This window comes from Parus major, chromosome 12 (genome assembly GCF_001522545.3).
Source record: "Parus major isolate Abel chromosome 12, Parus_major1.1, whole genome shotgun sequence".
In the NCBI taxonomy this organism is placed as follows: domain Eukaryota; kingdom Metazoa; phylum Chordata; class Aves; order Passeriformes; family Paridae; genus Parus; species Parus major.
This window is the reverse complement of record NC_031781.1, coordinates 2,107,552-2,129,164: the sequence shown is the minus strand read 5'-3', so window position 1 is coordinate 2,129,164 and position 21,613 is coordinate 2,107,552. Positions and strand designations below refer to the sequence as shown.

At 40.2% G+C, this 21,613-nt stretch overlaps 1 protein-coding gene across 11 annotated transcripts in view; it reads right to left on the bottom strand.

The window, feature by feature from the left end:
• ATP2B2 (ATPase plasma membrane Ca2+ transporting 2) overlaps positions 1–21,613 on the bottom strand; it is a 398,601-nt gene that overhangs the window by 15,121 nt on the left and 361,867 nt on the right. For all 11 annotated transcript variants that reach the window (XM_015640841.3, XM_015640842.3, XM_033517387.1 and 8 more), the window contains 4 exons: positions 13,353–13,566; positions 10,866–11,077; positions 8,990–9,097; positions 5,107–5,289 (listed from right to left, as the gene is read on the bottom strand). In XM_015640841.3, the coding sequence (XP_015496327.1) occupies positions 5,107–5,289; positions 8,990–9,097; positions 10,866–11,077; positions 13,353–13,566 (717 nt within the window). The remainder of the gene's footprint in view (positions 1–5,106; positions 5,290–8,989; positions 9,098–10,865; positions 11,078–13,352; positions 13,567–21,613) is intronic.

The following is a 21,613-nucleotide window of genomic DNA, read 5'->3' as shown; positions in this document are numbered from 1 at the left end:
AACCCACTGTTACCAGATCATGCAACCACATTTCTGGGGGTTCCCAGCCTAAAAACAGGTAAAATTGTGGTATTTTCATCTTTTAAACAGCACAGACTCCTAAATTTTCCAAGTGGGAAGCACTAGAATGAATTTATGATTTTCTGCTGTGGTCAGACTTAGGAATAAAGCAATTTCTAGGGCTGCATCTTTAATAATAAGGATGTTTCCCATCCCTTAATCTTGTCTTTGGCCATCATTGTTTATTTCCCTGTGAGTTTTTATGGGAATAATCCAGCACAGGCAGCTGGAGAAGGGACCCCATTTACTGCTGTGCAATTGTCAGAGTGGATTTTCCTCCACAAAGCCCAGGCTGCTGATTTGCTGTGCCTGAGCCCTGGTTCCATTTCCCTGTGCACAGCCAGGGCTGGGCAGTGCTCAGCAGTCCCCACAGCGCTGGAGAGCTTTGTTTTTGGCAGCAGAATTACATGTCCAGTGCAAATCTCACTAAAGCAAAGGCCAGTGTCAGGTGAGTTTGCACGTGGGATAGGGGACGAGGGGATCGCCAGCTCAGCTCCATGGAAAAACCACGTGGCTCAGCCCATCAGCAAGGTGGCACATCAAATACTCACCTGAAACACTCTACAAAAGCAGAATTAAATACAGATCTTGGGTTCTCAGGGTCTAACCCAGGTGACAGAGCACTCTTCAAAAGAGACCATTCAAAAAAGACTTTAAAGACTCTCGCTGAGGGCATGAAATGTGTATTTCTGTGATAAACCCTGAGCCAAAGGGCCTTTCTAGATGTGCAGAAGCCTTCCTAACAAACTGAAAGCCTTTGGTGCAAGAGTGAAAAGATGAGAGAAGATCTGTATTTAATGGTTTCTTCAGAGAAGAAGAATTACAGCCATGTAATTTGCTTTTCTCCTGGAGAAAAGAACTCGGGCTCTTCATGGATATAATTCCTGGTGGGAGGATGACAACCTCCCCAGAATCCTAAAAGCTGAAAATAAAGGGCTGTGCTCTGCCTCAGGCCAAGAAAGAAGAGAAGAACTTGGCCCAAAAGTTTATCTTCTCCAAGCAGATAACAAAGCAAAAGTAACAAAGAAGAGCTCAAGGAAATAAAGAGTGCATTTTAAATTAAGATGGAACCTTTTCATGACATTATTTAAAACAATTCAAGCTGCTAAAGGAAAACCAAGGAAACAAAAATTTATAAGTTTAAAAAAATTCCAACACAATATAGGATGGTATCATGTTTTGATTATAAGCCTTCAGGTAGAGAAAAAATCCTGTCCTACATTTGAAGCTTATCCATAAGGCTGACATCTTTCACACCTGTCTCATTTTTCTCCATGTTCTATGCTCAAGAAGAGCCAATATTTTCAGGTGTGCACAGCAAATAAAAATATCAGTGATTAGCAATTAAAAAAAAAAATAAATCTGATAGTAGCAGAATAGTTCTGGCAGAACAGATATGTTTTCCTGATTTTTAACACAGAACAGATTTTCAGAAGCATTTCTGTTGTTATTTATGTGAGTAGGACCCAGGTCTCATTCCCCAACCTCCAAGCAGGATATTAATTGAGAATTTTAAAAAAACTCTTTAAAAAAGACACCTTTCTGCATAAAATAAAACACTTTCCATTCAATTTACATGGGACTACCACAATTCTTTCTATATTAAAAGCTACCTGGAAACCATAAAATGAGATGCTGGCTCTTTACCCAAATTCAGAACCTCTTGCCAGGAGTGCCTTTCACTGCTGGAAGGTTTGAATTGGTTCAAAAGAAACGTTTTCTTGTTTTCTACATGAAAAGTGAAGGATGAAAAATGCAGCCCAGCACCTCTGTGAGGCTTTTTAGCATCTGAAGAGGAACAATCCTTAAGCAGAAGTAACCCTGTCACCTGTGGTTTTTTCAGCTTTTCCTTTTATTCTCAGAACATTCCAGGCAGTTGTTTCCCACCTGAGGCAGATAAAGAAAACTGAATTTCAGGATGGAAGATGCAGAAGAGGAAAGAATCAGGCTGGGGATGTAAAATCCTGACAAACTTGAGAAGTTTTAGAATCTCTTCAGAACGTTTCCATTCTCAAATGGGAGGGGACTGGAGAATCTTTAAATATAAAATTAAAAGAGGTGAGATGTGTAATTTTTTTTTCTGTTTTTTTACTCAAATTATGCAGTTTGGCCTGAAGGTGAAGTTGGGTGAACTTCCCAAAGGATGTTAGACCTGCCAAGAGGGTGTGATCAGTCTTGTCCTCCTTTAGAATGAAGAATTTGTGAGAATGGCAACAAAAGCTTGGAAAAAAATGCAGAAAACTGTTGAAAAGTCCTGTCTCTACACAGTTTCAGACCCCTTTATATCCTCCTCAAACCTGCATAGCTAAGGTGAGCTATTTGTGGGGCTTCACTCCTCAGTGGTCATCTGAGAGAGATGATTCTCCTTTCCAGGAAGGAAACACTTCCACTCAGAGAAGAGGAACACACATCCATCCAGAGATTCCCTATTGTACATTTATCAGACAACAAAATGTCTAAATGAACAAAAGGAGGCCAAAAAGAGCATCAGAAGTGAGCAGCCAGTCTCTGGCTTAGTTGTGTGCACTTTTCATACACCTTTCTTTCAAGTAAATTTATGCATGTCTTCACAGAAGCAGAAAAATCCAGGGGAAATCCCTCCTCTGGTGTTTTGGGTTGAACCCTCTGTAGACAAAAAAAATCTCTTTAACACTGCAGAGTTTTGTCAGTTTGGTTGGGTTTAAATGGTTTAAATGGGAGCACTCGAAGGAAGATGTGTTGGTTATCTGAAAGCAGCACCCAGCCTGTTGTAGGTTCTTTGTTTCAGCAGTGAAAGGCTTTGCTGGGAGCTGGGGCCATCTGTTCAACAGGGACTGAAGAGAAAATAAGGGCAAATAATCCAATTTACAGCACAAGTGTGGAAACTGGTGTTGTTAGGATTGAATGGCCAGTCTGGTCCTGAGCCCAGAGTTTTGTCCTAGGCTGCCATCCTCAGAGATACAATAGGAGGGGATGTTCTGCCTTCTTCTTCCACATCTCCAGGAGTGCATTTGACAGCAGAGCATCCCTGCTAATCCTCCCAGGGATGCTGAAAACATCCCAGTCTTCTTTCAGGAGCTCTTCTTTTGCAGGCCTCCTGAGAAATGTGTTACAGGGGAATGAATCTACCTGGATGGGCCTCACACACAGCTCAGGGGCTGTTTTAATCCCTCCAGCAGGGATTAAATTTGACCTAAGCCCATCACTCTCCACTGCACACCTGGGCACTGCTTTGGAATCTGTTGGCCCATTTTCTTTTCTTTTTTTCTTTTTCCATTATCATTCCACAGATGTGAAATGGATGCAAAAAAAAAAAATCAAAGTCATTGAGTAAATAAAATGAGAAGAAAAATCATGGAGGTCTCTTGGCAGAGAGGAAGGACACATCCTACTAGGGGTGCTTCTACAACTAAGAGCAGAAAGGAAAGCAAGATGGATGTTAGCAAAGAGATATAATTAATGTTCATTTGGGTTTAAGTGGTGTAAAATAATCATTTCTCTGTGAATTAAGTGGACAAAGAGATGCAGAACTAAAAGCTACCTGTCAGACTAGAAAGAGAACTGAAAGGATGTCATTTGCTTTGTGTTGCTGGAAGCTGTTTGCACTCACCCCAACCAGAAAGACATCCTGACAGAAGTGCCAACAGGCAACACTCCTCCTACAGCCACCAGGGAGAAAAGAATGCACATTTAGAGGTCATCTTTCCCTGAAGGTCACCAGTACCTGGGCACCTGCTTGTCACAAGTGAAATTTGAATTTTCTCTAGTGATGAGTGCTCTTGACTCAATGGAGTCAAGACACCCAGGCTCAAAGCTGAAGATCCGTATTTAATCACTTACCACAGAACCCTGGGAATTCCCCAGCTCTTCATCTCTCTACCACCACTTTCCACCCTCTTTATTTTATGCAGCCAAGAGACTTCACTGCCCTAATTTGACTTTTTTCCATCTTTTTTTTCCCTAAATTCATGGCTGCATCTTTCCCCCCCCCCAAATGTATCAATTTGTAGATGTGAAAAAGCAGAATGTGCTGTTTATCTTGTTTGAAGACAAAACCCCCAAATCTTCTGAGACAAAAATGTTCTTTAGAAGATTCTTTCAAGAAAAGAAAGATCTTTTTCTTAATTATTCACCTCTTTTCCTTGTCAGGCTCATGTAAAACACGCACATCTGATGTGGTGATAGCTGTTCTCTGCTGCAAGCTGCCAGAAATACTTGATCTTAGAAAGATCAAGCAGAGCACACCTGAGTGCAATGAAACACTTCACTGCAAGGGAAAAGGCAAAATACTTCACATGGTTTTCTTCAGCACTCCAGCACCAATTTCACAGCTCCTTAACCTGCACTGTATTTAGCACCAGGATCCAGTGCAAAGGGCTGCTATATTAAAAAAATGCTGTGGGTTTTTGTGTTTGGCAAAAGTTGGGAATCAGAGAAATTGGAATGCTAATAGCCAGCTCCTACACCTCAATAGTTAATGGCTGCTTAATTCCTACTAAAATCCAGAACCACATTTTTCATTACCTAATAGGAAAGAAAATCAATCCCTTTTAATCGTGATTGATGTGTGGCAGTGCCAGAACTGAACAGATTTATTTTTTTAATCAAATTGTACATCATACTTCAGACTCAATTTCAATTATTCTGTTAGTGCAGCAATGGCAGCAACAATGTATTTTTTTTTTAGCAAATCAAGCAATACATTTTAGAAAGCTTTCCTAACGTTCTGCAAGCTGACATTGGCCAAGCAGCACAATTTTATGAGCTGTAATCACTCTAGGAGAAAAAGAACACCCAGTCATGTTATTCTCAAATCACAGATTCCTGGCCTTGCATTTTATCTCTTTATATATTTTCCATTTATCTCTTCTGCTGCACACACCCCCTTTGCCCCGTTCCCCTGTTTTGTTTTTCCATGTTTTTCCTTGGAAAACAATTGACCAGTGCCATCCTCCACACACACACAAACACTCCATGGCTTTCCTGTTAATGTTATCTTGCCTTGATCTCACATGAATCATTTATTTGGGTGTTTTTAGACCTTGTGGGCGTTTACTTTTAGCATACCTGGGTTTGGATTCTGTTGAGCCCTCGGAACCAGAGGATTTGTCCACGTCGGAGCTCTCTCTCTGCATGATCTATTTCTTCAACATCCTCATTGAGCTCTTCCTCAGGGACCTCCTCCTTCTCAGTCAGCCTCCCTGCCTCCTTTAAAAACTTTAGCCTACTTGTTGGGATGGTTGCAATGACCTAAAATTATAAAAAAGTACTGAAAACATAAGCCTCATTCAAGAGCAACAGTATAACAATCTGCTAATTACAAAAGAACAATCATATTTAATTAGATCTTTAAGGGTGAGCTAAGCCTGTTTCTAACAGCACTTTGCACTTGGACAGCTCCATTTTAGTCCCAAATATATTTAATTTACTGTGTAAACAATTAGCATGACCTGCACCACTAAACCACAGTGTGGAGCAGGTTCAAGGCTAGAAAAAGTCTTATCAATAAAACAAATAGAAGATAAAACAAGATGGAAATATTTCAGTGTAATTATGCAAAAAAAAACTTAACCAGATTGATAGCTCTCCAATTAGAGTTTGGATTTTTTTAATGACTTATGATAACAGGAAGTGAAAATTCATTGTATCTCATGCTGATAAATCTTCTCACCCTCCCTTGGTTCATGGATTCAGCTTCCCTTTGTTCCAGAAGCTGGAATGCTTTTCTGGCATTTATCAAAATCGAGTTTTCTGGAAGGGCTGGATCTGGCTGTTGGATTTCTCACAGGGCTCTCTCCCACTCTGTGTCCTTACCACCAATAAATTCTGATTAACTTAACCTCTCTTCTTATTCTGTTTGCCCACCCAAGTGGTCCTTGGAATTAACTAATACAGCAGAATGAGCTTAAAAAATTGCAGCTGCTGTAGCTGGACAATTATTTTAAATCCATTTCAGTGTTACCCTGTTGGGCAGTCATTTCCTCTTTGTTCTGATTCATTGCATCAAACCAGGAGCAAATCACAGCAATTTAAACAAGACATTACCTGGAACACACTGAATGCTTAAAGTAAATCTCCTACATAACAAATTATTAGACCCACTTAGCAAAAAACTGCTGCAATTTTCTTTTTTGTCTTCGTTTCAGCAGCGAGCAACCACAGCTGTGAAGCTCAGATGGATGAAAAATGAAGAGAGAGAACCAAGACAGCTGCAGGAAAATTGGTGAGGAGAGCTTTGGAAAACTGGAAGGGATGCAGTGAAGACACTTGGAAAGGTTGTGGATTTTTTCAGGGTGAAAGCAAACCTTTGAGTTTGCTGAGGCTCTCCTTGAGCTTCACGATCCACAAGAACAGTTTTACTGCAGTGTTTTTAAAGAAAAGAAAAAACCAAAAATAACCAAACCCAACCCAGTTTCTACACTACTACAAAACCTTTTTAAAGGAGGGGTTGAAAAACAAGATGCAAACCTGGAAAATTAATGGTGTGACACAAGCAAAGAGCAGGAGAGAAAAAGAAAGAGTAAATGCTGATCAGGTAAATACTTACAGAATTTCCTTCAGCCTCCCAGCTTTCAAACTACAATGCCAGCACTCTACAGAGAGAAACTACTGGAAACTCTGGGATCTGATGAAAGTGATGGTGATAAAGGATTTTTAAGCCAATATTCATAAAAATAACTCTTCTGGGTCAGGACTGTGTGTGTCCCTGAAGAATGTTCCTCTCTTGAGCCACCTCAGCCAAGCTGATGAGACTCTGCTCTAATTCTTCTCTAATTCTTTTTTCATTATTCATTTCTGTATCTTCCAACACCCACCAAGTTCAGGACACAGGCTCAATAGATTGAAGAACTAAATATTATTCCCAGAAAAATGATCACAGTTTTAATAAGTGATCAATAATTCTGGGAAAGGGATATGAAATACTTTAGAAGGTCTTGGCTTTCAGAAGAGATGGGAGCTGTCAAAAAACTGTCCTTCAAAGCATCTCCAATTGACTTCCTGGAGACTATTCCTTAAATTCCTTTCAGAAGTGCCTGCTTTGACAGCAAAACTTGGAAATCTTGATTGCTTTTCATGGCTCACAAGAACAGAGGGTTCAGGACATGGATTTAAAAAAAAAAGAAAATAAAAAAATACCAAATTTGTTTTGTGCTGAATTAGAATGAGTCACAGCAGCAGAGAAAAGGCTGAGATGGAAGAGAAGCATCACTGCTAAAGGAAAAGAATTCTCTCCCACTGAAGAGCTCCATGAAGAAAGGCCTTGCCACAGACTGTAAATCATGTAAAGATGGACATAACTGATTGGTTTGAACTTCCTTTTTTCTTTTCTGGTCACTAAATAATGACCACAAGACAGATTTTTTTCCCCTCTGTATGTGCTATCTTCTCAGTGATAAGTGTGGAGGTGCTCTAATACTAATTGTAATTTAATGTCCAAGGTCTAACAATAAACCTGGGCAAGCAAAGTGAAAAAAAAATGCTGATATTTGTATTCATTCTTGATGGTTATAGCCACAGAAAACAAAATGTAGAAGCCAAAAAATTGATCAAAGGCTGTGGGAAATTTTTACAGCTGAATGAAGCAGTTTGGATTCTTCTCCCTCTCCCTACTTAACTTTCCCTTTCTCCAAAAGTTGGTATATTTTCCAAACAGTTGGAAAAAAACCCAAAAAAATCCTTTCTGAGATTATCAAACTGATTTTAGGTTTTCCTCCTGCAAGGCCTTAAGTCAAATCCCAGCCTCAAGTAATAATTACAACAGAATCATCAAATAGGGGTGGTTTTCAGCCAGATATACATTAAAAGCTTTTCTGATTTATTGCTAAAGAAAAATGAGGCCAAACTGTCAAAAAAAGTTATTTTTTTCCCAGAAGAGAACAAATAATCAGATTTTAAAGCCAGCATTTATTCACTACAATTCCAGCAGAACCACAGCAGAATTCAATTGCAGTGGGCAATTTCTTGACTCTTCATAGAGGCAAATTGTGGACCTACAAATATCTTTACATCTGAGAGAAAAAAATGTAACTTCACATTTTTCTTTACTGCACCAGCTGGCAACAATTTAAATACCCTGTTAATGTATTCACAGGTGAAAAAAATCATTATTATTATTATTATTATTAGCTTTTCAACCTGCATTTGCACATAAAAGTATAATGTTGAATATTAACAATACTAATTGTGTCTGTACATCACTTCCAGAGAGTTAATCCAAATTTATTTAGTATTGATAAATATTAAATAAATGATCCAAATATCATTGAAATATTTTTTTGTCATCATTATATAATTATATATTAGCCAATGATGACAGAGGATCTAGCAGACATTGAAAAAAGGACACATTCACATTAATTTGAGTTTTTCAACAACCATTAAAGGCAAAAATATCCTTTTTTTTTTTGTTTGTTTTTGCACTCTCTCTTTCATCCTTCACAAACAGAATTAGATGGATGGAGAATCACTGTGGGAACATTTGAAAGGCACTGGAATTTTATCTATGACAGTAGCCAGAATGACAATTTCAGCAAGGGAATGAGTTGGTTGACCTAGAACTAGAACTTCATTTCAGCTCCAAAACTTTTTCCACATCCTACAGGAGGAATTCTCTTCCAGGGAAGTTCACAGTGCATTTACCTTTGCTGCATTTTTTTGTGACTGAAAGACTGAAGTTGTGACTCAACATCTTCCACAAAAAGCCTGTCTGAAGATGACCCTGACTGAAAAGCCTAACTGAAGACAGCAATTACCCTGCTAGAAAGGAAAGATAATGAAAATTAACAAAAAACCCCAAAGGAACAGAGGGATAAATGATCCTTACTAAGAAATCTCTCCTTGAAGCTCTCAGAGAGAGCCTTGGGGTTCAGTGGGCACTGAGAGAGAGCAAGGAAAAACAGGAATATCAAACACATCACACCTTTGAATGTGCAGCCTCCTGAATGCTTACCTGACCCCACACCAGCTCTCCTAATCCAATAAATACACACCACATCCACTGGTCCAGCTGCAGGGGAGAGCAGCTGAATGGTTTTCCTCCAAACTGGACAATTACTATCTACAAAGAGAAGCATTGAGGAAAGGGGGTCAGTTTTTCTGGGGGAAAAGGCAGCAAAACAAAACAAAAAACAAAACAAAACCAAACAACAACAACAAAACCCCACAACCAGACAAAAAAAAAACCAAAAAAAAAGCTGCAAAGTTTTGGTCCCAAATAAAAACCCATCAAACCTCACAAACTTCTGCATCCCCAATTAAAAGTGAGCATTATTATTATTATTATTTTGGCATATCCATTGCAAGAAAGACTTTTCCCTCTGAGTAGAATTTTATTGTGCATTTACAGATGTGCATCAGAGGGAGACAGGGGGTACAGAAAATTCCAGATCTGTTGGAGAAAGGGGGTGGGAGAACCCCACGCCTTCAGCAGGATAAAAACACACAGAGTCTGAGAAGGTTTTACTAACTGAAAATCAGATATTATTGATATTTCTTGTTAATATTGCTGCTGCAAAATCAGAGACCTGAAATTGAATCCAGAGATTTAATTTGTCCAAGTTTTAAACTCATTATTTTGAATTAGCTGTTAAATTGGCTTCATCCCTGTGAAGCTCCTATCACTTCAGTATTCAGTTCCTCCAATATTCAATTTATTGAGGAGTTTCCCTTTTCAAATCACTGCAGTCCAAGTTCAAACTGCTCTTTCCTCCTCCTTCCCCCTCCCAGGAGAAAGGTGCCAATAATGAGCTGCCACTGCAGAGCTGAGCAATAATGACAATAAATAGATATCTAAATGATAATATCAAATAGTATCAATTACAGGGTGGATGCCAGGAGCAGAAAGAGGAATTCTCAACAGAAGAAAAATTTGGTAAAGATGCGTATTATTGTGATTATGTTCACTTGTGATGGGACAGCAAAGTCAGGAGAGGAACAAGAGGGATCACAATCCAGGGGCATTATTGCTGGGAATACTGAGCAGCATTGGGCAGTGGCATTGAACAGAAGAACAGTTCAACATCAGCTGTTTGAAGGTAAATTTGTCTTTTCAAGGAGTAATAAATAATTGTAAAATGCTTAGTTGGTATGCTATTAAACAATTTCTTCTTTAAAAACCAGTTACAATATCAATGATGTCCAGTATTATTGTACATGCTAAGATTAATTTAAGAATTATCTCAGTTTTAAGGATCAAAATTTCTGTTTTATTAGTATGGCTACATAACATTTTCCACTACTAACACTTGTATTGATTGAGATAATACATGAAACCAAGTGGTTTACTATTAAATGGGCCTTCTGCTGCACTTAGATTTAAAATTTAAAAAGAAAACACAGAGAAGGAAAGCCCCAAACAACTTTGGGTGGATTTCTGATGTAAAACAGTAAAGTATTTGATGCCTTAAGTTTTAGCTTTCATATTTTGCAGATTCTGTGCTGCATTAGTATATAACTCTGAACTTCATACAAAGTGTCAGCAAGTTCTCCTCACAGCTCAGGCACACACAACAATCCTTTTCCAGCCCCAGAACCGCTGCAGCTTCAGGCCCAAAAAGTACAAACAGCAGCGAATTGAGGAGAGCAATCTGGGAGGATGGGACTGCATCACCTGCAGCTGGAATTGCACAATTAACCCCAATATGAAATGGACCAAAACTTATAAAAGTGTGAAAATTTGTGACCCATGGTCCATCTTGACTGGAGCCACATCCAGGATCTTGGACTGCCCAAGCGGCATCCTTTAAAGGCCTTTTAATAAACCCCTATTTTATTCCTCTAACTCTGTCCGGCCTCTGAAGGCATCAGATTCCTGCCCAGAGCATTACCTGGATAGCGAATGTACCCAGGACAATAGTGCAAAAAATGGGATTTCTGAAGATGCCGTCGAAGACGTTCCTCTCGCCGTGGATCTTGCGGGCGTTGATCTCGTTGAAGAGCTGCATCATGACAAAGGTGTTGAAGATGATGGTGTAGTGCTCAGAAGGAGGAGAGTGAAGCGGGGCGTTCCTCCCACTGTCGATCTTAAACATTTTCTCACCTAGGTGGGAGACAAAAATAAAAGTTTCCTCCAGAATGGATCAAACCAATTTATATTCCCCTTGTTTCCGTTAGCCTGTTGCCTTCCCTGCTCTGCTTTCACACCTTCCTAGGTACAACTTTCCTTGCACCAATGAGCAAAAAACATCTCAACTGAGCAAGAAGCTTTTCAAATGCTGGCTCCTATCTAACAACTCCACACCTACACAATGTTGTCAGCCCTGCTTTTATCTCCCCAAGCAGGAATTACTCAAAGTGCTCAACGCTTTCAGGTGCAACAAAATCTTAAGGTTGGTGTCAGTGTGTTTGGATTTTCTGCAGTGGTTAGAAGCCACCCCTCTTCACCAGATTTTACCCATCTACTAATCCAGTAACTTCTGCCAAGTATTGAAGGATATCAACAACAGAAAACAACACAGATACCACTTGTTTTAAATAGATTTGGGGTTGATCACCATCAGGCACTTCTGTTTAGTTTGATAATTTGGCTTTCACTCATAGATGTGACCAATAAAAAAGCAAGATATAACCCATGATGAGTAACTAAAGCTGTGATGAGTTTTCAAAAAATAAAGTTGTTTTATTTTCTTTTTTGTACCACAGCCTGACAGGACCAGACAGTGAATTCTGGATTTCTGATGCCTCAAAGACGTTTACTGTATGTTCAAACACAATAAATTAAAAAAGAAAAATAAATAAAATTTTAAAAAAGGAGAAAAAACTTGATGTACTGGTCTCTGAAGAAACCCCCTACAAAAGAAAGGTATTATTTTATCAAGATAGAAATAATTCTCATTAATTTGAAATTTAAGTACAGGAGCGGTGAGTTTTGCACATCATGCCACTGCAAAGCTGAGCCATGTGGAGTTTAGAAAGGAAAATACTATTTCCAAGGCTTATCAGAAAATTGGATGGGATGTGTCCTTCAAAGTAGGAAGGAGTTTTCCAAAGACACACAGGAGCAATTAGAATGGGGGGGAAAACCTTGGTTTGCTGTTCATCTGGCTCAGTATAAAGTATTTTAAACCATAAAACTCATCAAGAAACCTTTCTAACTCCCCATAAAGTTCACAGAAGTTCTTGTTCCAAGATTCATATCACATGAATTACCAAGAGTTTATTCACCTGTTTTAGAGAACCTGAAATTCTAATTTCCTGATGCAGACATTCTCAGAATTCCCTGTAAATCTAGCAGTGTTAGGGACCACCTCTCTTCAGAAACCTGGCAATTCTTTTGGTTTAATTCCACTGTGAACAGATCATCACCTCCCCTGAGCATTTCAAATAAACTGCCACATGGCCATAAAGTGAACAAGGCTTTCACAATGGAGCCCAAAAGCCTCCTAAAAATCACAAATTTACATTTTCTGCTTAACTGGAAGTCTGTACATAAGATAAAAAAATCTGAAGGACAGCACATGATTTAACAGCAACTACAAAGTGACAAGAAGACTACACCCAACAGAAAAAATCATCTGTCCTTTGAGAGAGTTCAGTTATTATTGTGGAGCAACAGAATCTATTATTAGCTCCTACTATTCCCTGCAGCAAGAAACATTTCTCCTCCTTCCCTTCCCTCTCCAAAATACAACCTATAAAAAGCATCCGTTTCCAGCAAGGCCTGAAGAAGAATTCAGTAATCCAATAAATTAGACTTTTTGCCCCCTTTTAATATCCATTCCTGAAATTAAATGTCAAAGCAGAGTGTTATTTGTATCACTTAATGCTGATTACTTACTTTCCATACCACTTAAGATCAACATTATTTCTGGACTGTGGACAACACTTTGCTCTTGGTAAAATGGATCTTGATTTTTACTGAGCTTTGTTTTGTGGGGTTTTTTTTAATTTGTTTTTTTGTCCCTAATCCCCACGACAAATCTCACAATGAAGTTTCAGTATAGAAGCAGCAGTGTGGATTCTATTACAACATCACCTTCTATGCTGTGTTTTGTTACAAACTTTTACCAAAGCCCAAACCTGTATTTTATGAGGAGGGAAAAAAACTCAATGGGGCCATCCCCAGGGTAACAAAATATGGGAAGTGACTACAACACGAGGCCTGCTGTGCTTGCCATGCCATGCCATGCCATGCCATGCCATGCCATGCCATCCCACCCCATCCCATCCCATCCCATCCCACCCCATCCCATCCCCCAGGATGACGAAGGCAGAGTTAACTCGCGTTAACTCGTTACACCTAAAGCATTCTGACGCTTTGGCCGCACAGCCCAGCCGCCTGTGAGCTGGGCACGGAGCCTGGGAGAGCCTCTCACCGACAAAGAGCAGGGTGAAGATGAGGGTGAGCTGGTAGACAGCGTGGCCCAGGATGTTCTTCATCATGGTGCGGGAGATGAGCGGCTTGTTGCGGCCGTAGGGTTTGCGCAGCAGCAGCGACTCCGACGGCGGCTCCGTGGCCAGCGCCAGCGAGGCGAACGTGTCCATGATCAGGTTCACCCACAGCATCTGCACGGCCTTCAGGGGAGAGTCCTGAGGGGAAAAAATCAGGAAGGTTTGTATTTCCTGGGGAAAAGGCTCGCTGGAGGTTCATTTTTCCCATGGGACTCAGAAATCTCCGCATGGAGGTACTGGGACCCTTCTTCCATTCCTTCTGCAGGACCAGGAGCACGAGGATGTGAGCAGAGAGAAATTATCTGCCTGCAGGCATTTAATCAGCAACCACAAAACTCATACCAAGCATGGCAATAACTCTTTAGAGCACCTATTGCAATGCTCTGCACTCCTTCATGCATCATGCTTGAATTTTCAGCTGAATTTAGATATAACTAGAGAATCCAAGTTTCTCTCCTGGAAGAAAAATTATATTGAGACAGATTAAAAAGTAACATTTTCTTCTTACTAAAATCTACCTAACTTTTTCTTTTTTTTTTTTTTTTTTTTCAGAGACAGCTTGAAATTATTAAAAATTTATGGAACAATTACAGCAGCATCTTGACACATGACACTTACATAAGATGTTTAACAGCAGTGACATAATAAAAACAAAAGCCTGATATTTTGATAAAAAAAATAATCTGAAATCTATTAAACTACATCAAATGTGAAAAAGCAAGACAACCTATTATTTCACTACTGAGCAGAAAGCATATTTGGAACTACGGAAATGGAATTAAAAACCCCAAATATTGGCATATGAGGCAGGCTGTGGTTTCTGAACCAGCTCTCCAGTCACTAGAAGGAGCTCTTTCCTCACACAATCCCAAAAAGTCTGTGGTCATAATACAGAGGACTTTAGGTCATGTTCAAAATCCCCCAAAATTAACTAAATAAAGCAAAGTTACAAAGATCTCAGGAGGACTGGACAACTCTAATGAAGTTTTGATATTTTGTTTTACAGCTGGAGCAGCTGTAAGGGGAGAGAGATGCTTCAAGAAGCCAGGGGAGGGAAAACAAAAAAAAACCCAAACTCTTGTGCCTTTAGACTCTGTATAAAATAGGCAGCATTAGCAAGGTCTGCTTCCTGCTCCAAACTGACCATTTTTATGAGGGAAAAAAGAAACACCAAAGTAATAAGGCATCAACATGACAAATTTCATCATGAAATTGAGTTACTCTGCTGTGTGAAAGCTGGAAAGGGGAGCACTATTTTTATGTATTTCATTACCATGGCACTACAGCAGCCAAGCAAAAAAAAACCTTAGAGGACAGGATACAAAGCAAAGCAAAATCAACAGAACTCCCTGAGAGTTCTGACCTTTCTTCAAAGGGTTAAATGCTCATTTTTAATGAAAGAATAAGGGCCAACACGCATTCAGTATCCCAAGGACTGACAGAAAACAAGGGTAAGTGCTTTGGACTCTTGAGCATCTGGTTTAGATTCCAACTCTCCCTTGAGATAAAAAAATATTTCCCCTTAAAGACACATTTTTAACACATTTACACAGATTTTGATGCATTTCATTAATTTAAAAAAAAAAAAAAAACAAACAACAACTTTTTGGCTTATTCAAAGGATAGAGAAAAGTAATATCCTGTTTCTAAGTCTCACAGGTTGGGTTCATCATGACAAGGAGGACAACTAGCATTAATAGATTCTTGACCTCTTGGTAATGGGTTGCATTAACTGGGCTTATCTGGAGAGCTCAGCTCATTCATTTAAAATGCAGCTGCAGAAACAGGAAATGTCTTTGTCTTTAGAGGTGGCTAAAAAACTAAAAGTGATCAGGACAAACTTCATCCCAAATGGAGACTTCATTCATTTTTATTAACACTAATGGCTCCAACAAAGACAGCACTTACAGTAAAAAGCAGTTTGTGGCTGGAGCTCACAGACCCTCAATAGGACACAGGTAAAAAGAAAAACATCTTTTCTGCTGAAGAAATTTTCCTTGTCATGTTTTTGCCTGTCTCATTAATAAGTTTGAGCATCATTCTTTGCTTTGATCAGCTACAATAACTCAATTTCCTCTTCACGTGCTGAATTCTCTGTCAATAAAACCAAATTTCCCTGTTACATTTAACAGACAGAGTCAGAGGTTCAGGAGCCTGTCAGAGGCTGCCATATTCCCAGCAGAATGGAAAAGGCAGGTTATTTCAGTCTCTAAATCACACAACTGTAATTGGCAGTCATCAGTTTTGGCAACAACACGTTCTCACCATTTCACACTGCCAATCACCTTGGGTGGCTGTGGTGCCCCTAATAATTATCTATTATTGGCTGTGCTACGCTGCTCAGTCGAGTGTGAGAGCTCATTGGAGGCTGAAGCCAAAACATTAAATACACATTAGTCTGGGCAGGCAGTGGAATGAAATTTCCACTGCAACTCTATCTGATTTCTGATTAGTTGGTGGAAACCGAGGAAAATACATATCAGCTAAGGAGCTTAGGCTTCCACTGCAGATTTCAGGCACTTATGCAAGTGGGATGCAAATCAACCTTATTTTCTCTGTGTTTTAGCCACTGATTGCCCAGCCAATAATTCTTAATTCCCTCTCTGAAAACTTTGGGGATGTGAACCACCCAAAATCACCACTTATTCATCAAATTCCTTTCCCTCGACCTTGGAATAGGTTAGCCTTGGCCTAGAGGTAAAAGGAAAATGTCCCTTAAATCAAGTGATGTTACTCTTCATCTTGGAAACACTTAAAAGTACAAATCGCCAAAGGCTGGAAACAAACTACAAATCTTTTGTGACATGTAGAGGCTCACAAATTGTAGAGCTTGTTACTTTTGATTTAGATGACAAGCTGCCAAGGAACAAAAAGGTATTTTCACCCTTACCTCTTTACTCCTGTTTGCCACAGAACACATGCGGGGATTGATAAAAATGAGCATTTCTGGGAGTTACCTTTCTATACATTAATGCAAAAAAGTCACTGTGCTGCTAGATCACACTGTCTGCTAATTGTATGGAAGTGGCATCCTCGATTCCATTCCCTTGCCTTGCCAAAACAAAGCTAAACAGTACAGACTTTGACTTTATATTACAGCTTTTTCAAGTTTGCCAGTGCTATTATTTTAGAATTTGCCAAGTACAGTTCTGCAGTAAAACATTATAACCACGTAAATTACTGCCTTATACATGTAAGTATAGATCATCCTCATTTTTTTGAACCAGATCTGTAAAAACAATCAGTGATTCATGCATCAGTTCATTGCTACGCTGCCTTTTAATTAACATTTAATTTTCCAAACATAATGTCCTATGGAGTCACTGTTTTCAGCTCCTAATGTCTGCTAAAACATTAAGTCTCTCTCAAAGTGCAGGAATAATAATTTGAATGTAAAATGTTAAAACACAGCCTTTGTCTTCCCTTTCTTCAGTGCAACCTTCTCGAAGAGCTACGGTTTCCTCAACAGTTGGAGCCGCAGAGCGAATCTGGCACGGAGAGAAACCCACTTGCTTCATGGCTCCAGTAAAAAACTGTTTCCATTTGAGTGAGCTGCATTTTAAAATCTTCATTTTGTTCATACCCAGATCACTTTGAACAGCTCCAGACGTAATGAGCTGATACCCTCTGGGTGCTGGGGGTTGGTTGGGGACGGGGAGCGGGCTGAGCCCATCCAGAGCTCCGTGGGACACCCAGAGATGGGAGCAGTGACTCACTGCAGGCACAAAACTCACAGGAATCGTGGGCAGAGCTCCAAAGAACCACCCTCACTGAATCAATCAGGGGCTCTGCAAAACTGTTATTCACAGAATGAAGTCAGAATATAAAAGTTTGTAGCTCATAAAGCCGCTGGAAAAACAAGCGATGGGTTTAAGCTGAGGCAGCGGCTGCAGAGGAGGAAGGACAGCTCTGCACAAACTGCTCAAGGCCACCACACCCTGATCACACTAAAGGTGTGCAGTGGGCACCACAGGGAAGGCAGAAAGAGGGAAATGAATTAGATTAATTAAAAATAAGGTGAATGAGCCCAGCTCAGCTGCACTGAGCCACACAAACCTCTCTGGGAGTAACCAGAGGTGTGAAGTCCTCCGGGGTCTGTGCACACACAGACAGAGAGCTAAAAACACCCCTGCAGCCCAGACTGAGGGCTCCTGAGTCAGCTTCCCACCAGGGACTTCTCCAAGCTCTGCTTTCCTGGATGACCCAGATCTCAGAGCTCCTTACATAACCACAGACTCACAACACAGAAGTTCATTATTAGCTGAAAATTCAGATCTTGTGGCTTATAGATTGAGCTGCTGTAAACTGAAACAGGGCCCCGTGTAAGTGAGATCCCTTGGAGGGGTGGCTGTGGCAGCAGCCCTGCTAAGCCTGTCAGCAGGTGACACTGGATCTGTAATTCTTATGCTGTTTAGAATATGGTTGCTGTCACCTTAACATGACTTCGTGCTGGGAGCCAGGGGAGACAAGAGAAACAACCATTTGCATTGGTCCTGTGCATAATAAGCTCTTTGACAGCCCACTGTTTGTCCTGCACGAGCTTTATCTGGCACTGGAGCAGTAGAGAGGGTCACAGACACTCTGTACACATCACTATCTACTGAAACAGCAAGCCAGGACAAAACAGAAATCATAGATATTCCCTAATATCTAATATCTAATATATTGCAGCATCTTCTTGAAGCAGGCATTGGGTAGATGAAAAATAAAATTATATTTGCTTAAAATTAACAGAATTAAACTAAACAGCAGTTCCCTGAAGTGGAATTGGCAAGGACCCTCACTTCATTAATCTGTTTGAGGGAAAAAGCAGCAGATTATTAAAATGGCCACTAATGGTCCCAGGCTCTGCCTAATGTTTTTCTTAAGCCTCTCCACGGGCCTCCCAAGGTGCCCTGGACCAAACAAATCATCCCCTGCGTGGGCAATGAACTCTCTGGGTGCCCCTTGGAGGGCTGGCTTTGCTCCCACCACGCTCACAGTCATTAATTAATTCATTAATTCAGAATTGCTGTGGTTTCACTTGGAGTCCTGCAGGGAGATGACCACAGCCTCATATTTACATGTACACCAGAGCAATTGCAGGATCAGGACTGAATAAAATTAAGCCCATTAAGTTGCAAAGCACAAGCCAAGTGTTAAAAAAAGATTAGTCCAAGCAAAGATTTTATTATATTTGTACTTCCTTTAAGCACAAACCAAAAAGAGTTGGTGAGTGTAAAAGCAGCTTCATCCTGAAGCATCCTACATCATTCTGTAGTTTGGAGTGTGCTGGCTCCAAACTACAGAACAGATTATTTGAGAGGTGGCATGAAGAAGAACAGAACAAATGTTATTACCTACAGAGAATTTTCCTCATTCTAGATATGTAATGCCACCAAAAGAACATCCTGTGTAATGCTTATTAACCTGACTATTAATGATGGACTGAAATAACATTTCTCTGTGTGTCAGAGAAAGCCAAAGTGACCACCTAAATCAAAGGAAAACTCAGTCCAGTGTGGACTTTCTCCATGTTCATGTTGAAGGTCACAGGAAGCTGTGCTGCTTTTTGGAAACTATAGATTTAAGCTCTGTTTGTTTGTTAAGGACTAAAACATTTTAATCAAAATCTTGCAGTCAGACCTGTGCACAGTCCTGCAGGTTTGGATGTACATGTGTGCATCTAGGCTGTTGTAGGCAAGATTTTTTTTTGTAGAGTCCTGCATTTTGTGCTGGAGTTATTTTCATAGCAACCAGAGGGTACAGCATGTTCCCAAGTGCAATTTTTAGCAAAGCTTTCAAGCCAAACAGAATGTCCTTTGGCTGGCTGGAGTCAAAGCCTAACACAATAATGTGCATTTGTGAGGCAAAATCCTTCTTGAATGAGACAGGACCAGGAGCAGCTCGAGATTATTCACACTGAGTATAAACTGTGGCAAAGGACAGAGCTGCTGCCTTTCTGCTTCCATTTCCACTTCAGCTTCTCCCACTCCTTTCCTTTGGGTTTGCATCTTTACTGCCAAATGAAGGAATTGTACAGGAATCTGCCTGCAAAGCAACCCAGGAGCTCCAGGAGGTGCCCACTAAAGGCTGTGAGCAGGGACAACAGCCCAGGGATGGTCTCAAAGACCTTGGGGGCAAGAGAAATGCACTGGGCCTGATCCAAATCCTTCTAGAAGCCAAAGGAATCATTTATTGCCTTTATTCAAAGGATGAAAAAAAGCTCCAGAATTAAAAAGGGGAATATGTTTGTACTGATAATGCACTTCACATCCACTTAGATTAAACTGATCCAGCAATGTTTAACATTTTCAGGGATAAAAAAAATGTTTGGTTGACAAATAGAATGAGTTTCCCTTTGTGTTTCCACAAAACAACTGAAGAAATGCTGAAGAAATTTCACCTTAAACAAATGTTTGTAGTCAGACACTGATTGTTAATGAAATCAGTGATGGTGCTGTCACCACCCTGCTGTCAGCACATCATTCTGGCTGGTTTTGTACCACTTGTAAAAACCTCCCAGAGTTTTAGACCTTATTCCAGTGTTACCAGCAACAATCATTTCACAGCTGGACATTTTCTCAATATGCTGGAAAATATTTCCAAAGGGAAATTCATCCAACTTCGCTGCAACACCACGAATTTTGTCCCTCAGCACTGGCTCAGTGGTGGCAGCAAGGGACCTTCCAGGCCTCTGGGTGTCAGCCAGGGCACCAGAGAAGTTTGACCTCGTGGGTTTGTTAAGGTGCCTGGGTTTCTGGTTGCAAGGATCAATTCCATGATTCCAATGTAAGTTTAGCCTGGAGCAGAGCTGATGACTTATTCATTGCTTTGCTCAGGTGTGCCTGGGCTGAAATGTACCTGCTGAAACAGGTATGGGCATCTGGGTGATGCACCATGAGGGAAGCATCAGCTTTCCCACAGTGCATCCCAATCCAGGGAGGCATTTTGTGACAGCACCTGTCTGTAGCATCTAAAATATACATTATTTTAGGGACTGGCAGCACTAAAAACCACATTGTGTTTTTTTCTCATTAAAACAAAAAACATTACACTGTACTGCATATATCCTGTTTATTCTCTAGAGAAAAAAAAAAAAAAAGTATTGCCCAAAACAATTATAATTTGAGGGAAAAAATCCCATATTTGCTTTGAGATATGCTTCTTTCAAATGGACCTGGACATGTTGCATGTGCACCAGGACTGCAATGAGGGATTAATGGAGTGGAAGACAGAGAGGTCTAAGTTCAGCTCTATGTGTCTTTTAATTGGTTTGTCGTATGCATCTGGAATTAAAAATAACTGCCTGAAAGCAACAAAATAATTTCATCAGTAAAAAAGATTGGGGTTACTTCCATGTGTCAGCACTACTGCCTTGAAAATAACCTCATTCCATAATGCATTAAAAAATATTATTAGTGAAGTATTCTGAGAGGAAAAGGCAAATTCACATAACCTGCTCCTTTCCCAGTCCATGGTGTTTTCTGTTTGACTATCACAGGCTCGGGGATGACAACACCAAAGGAGACAAAAAAGCTCCTAAAAGTTAGTTCCTTTGGGAAAAAAGATGTATTAATCCATCCTGACATCAGCAGTCCTTTAACCACCAGCAGCCTGATCCTTGGAATGCTCAGGAGAATTTCCAAAGTCTTTGATGCCATGACAATTTTTTACCTTTTCTTTTATACATATTTTATGCATTTTCAATGCCCTTAACATACATACTTGTAATTCCTTAAGTCTGATAACACAATCCTGATATTCTATTAAGCCAGGAAACCAGACATCCTAAAGGCCTCGCAGTCAGAGGCCAGAAAGCCCCACGCTATCTTGAAAATCCAAGGTCCTCTCTAAAATACATCCTGTAAACTAAGATTAAGCCCATCCAGGAAAAAATACCTCATGATAAAACATATCCTACTATTCATTCAAGAGTCTCATTGGGACATCTTTGTTAGATATGCCGATTTGCAAGGCCTAAAAAACCGTATACGCGACCCGCCGCGTGCACGGATTTCAGCGTGCTGCGCCTTGGTGAAGTGCTACACCACAAAAATCCTTATAAAACACCAAGGTAAAAACCCTTTACCCTTTAACCGTGTCCAGCTCTTAATTTTAAGACCAAGGAAAAGGCATCCTGCAAGCAGGAATCAAATTGCAAGGCCGCATCCAGCGGGAGCGGCAGGAATGGCGGCAGGAATGG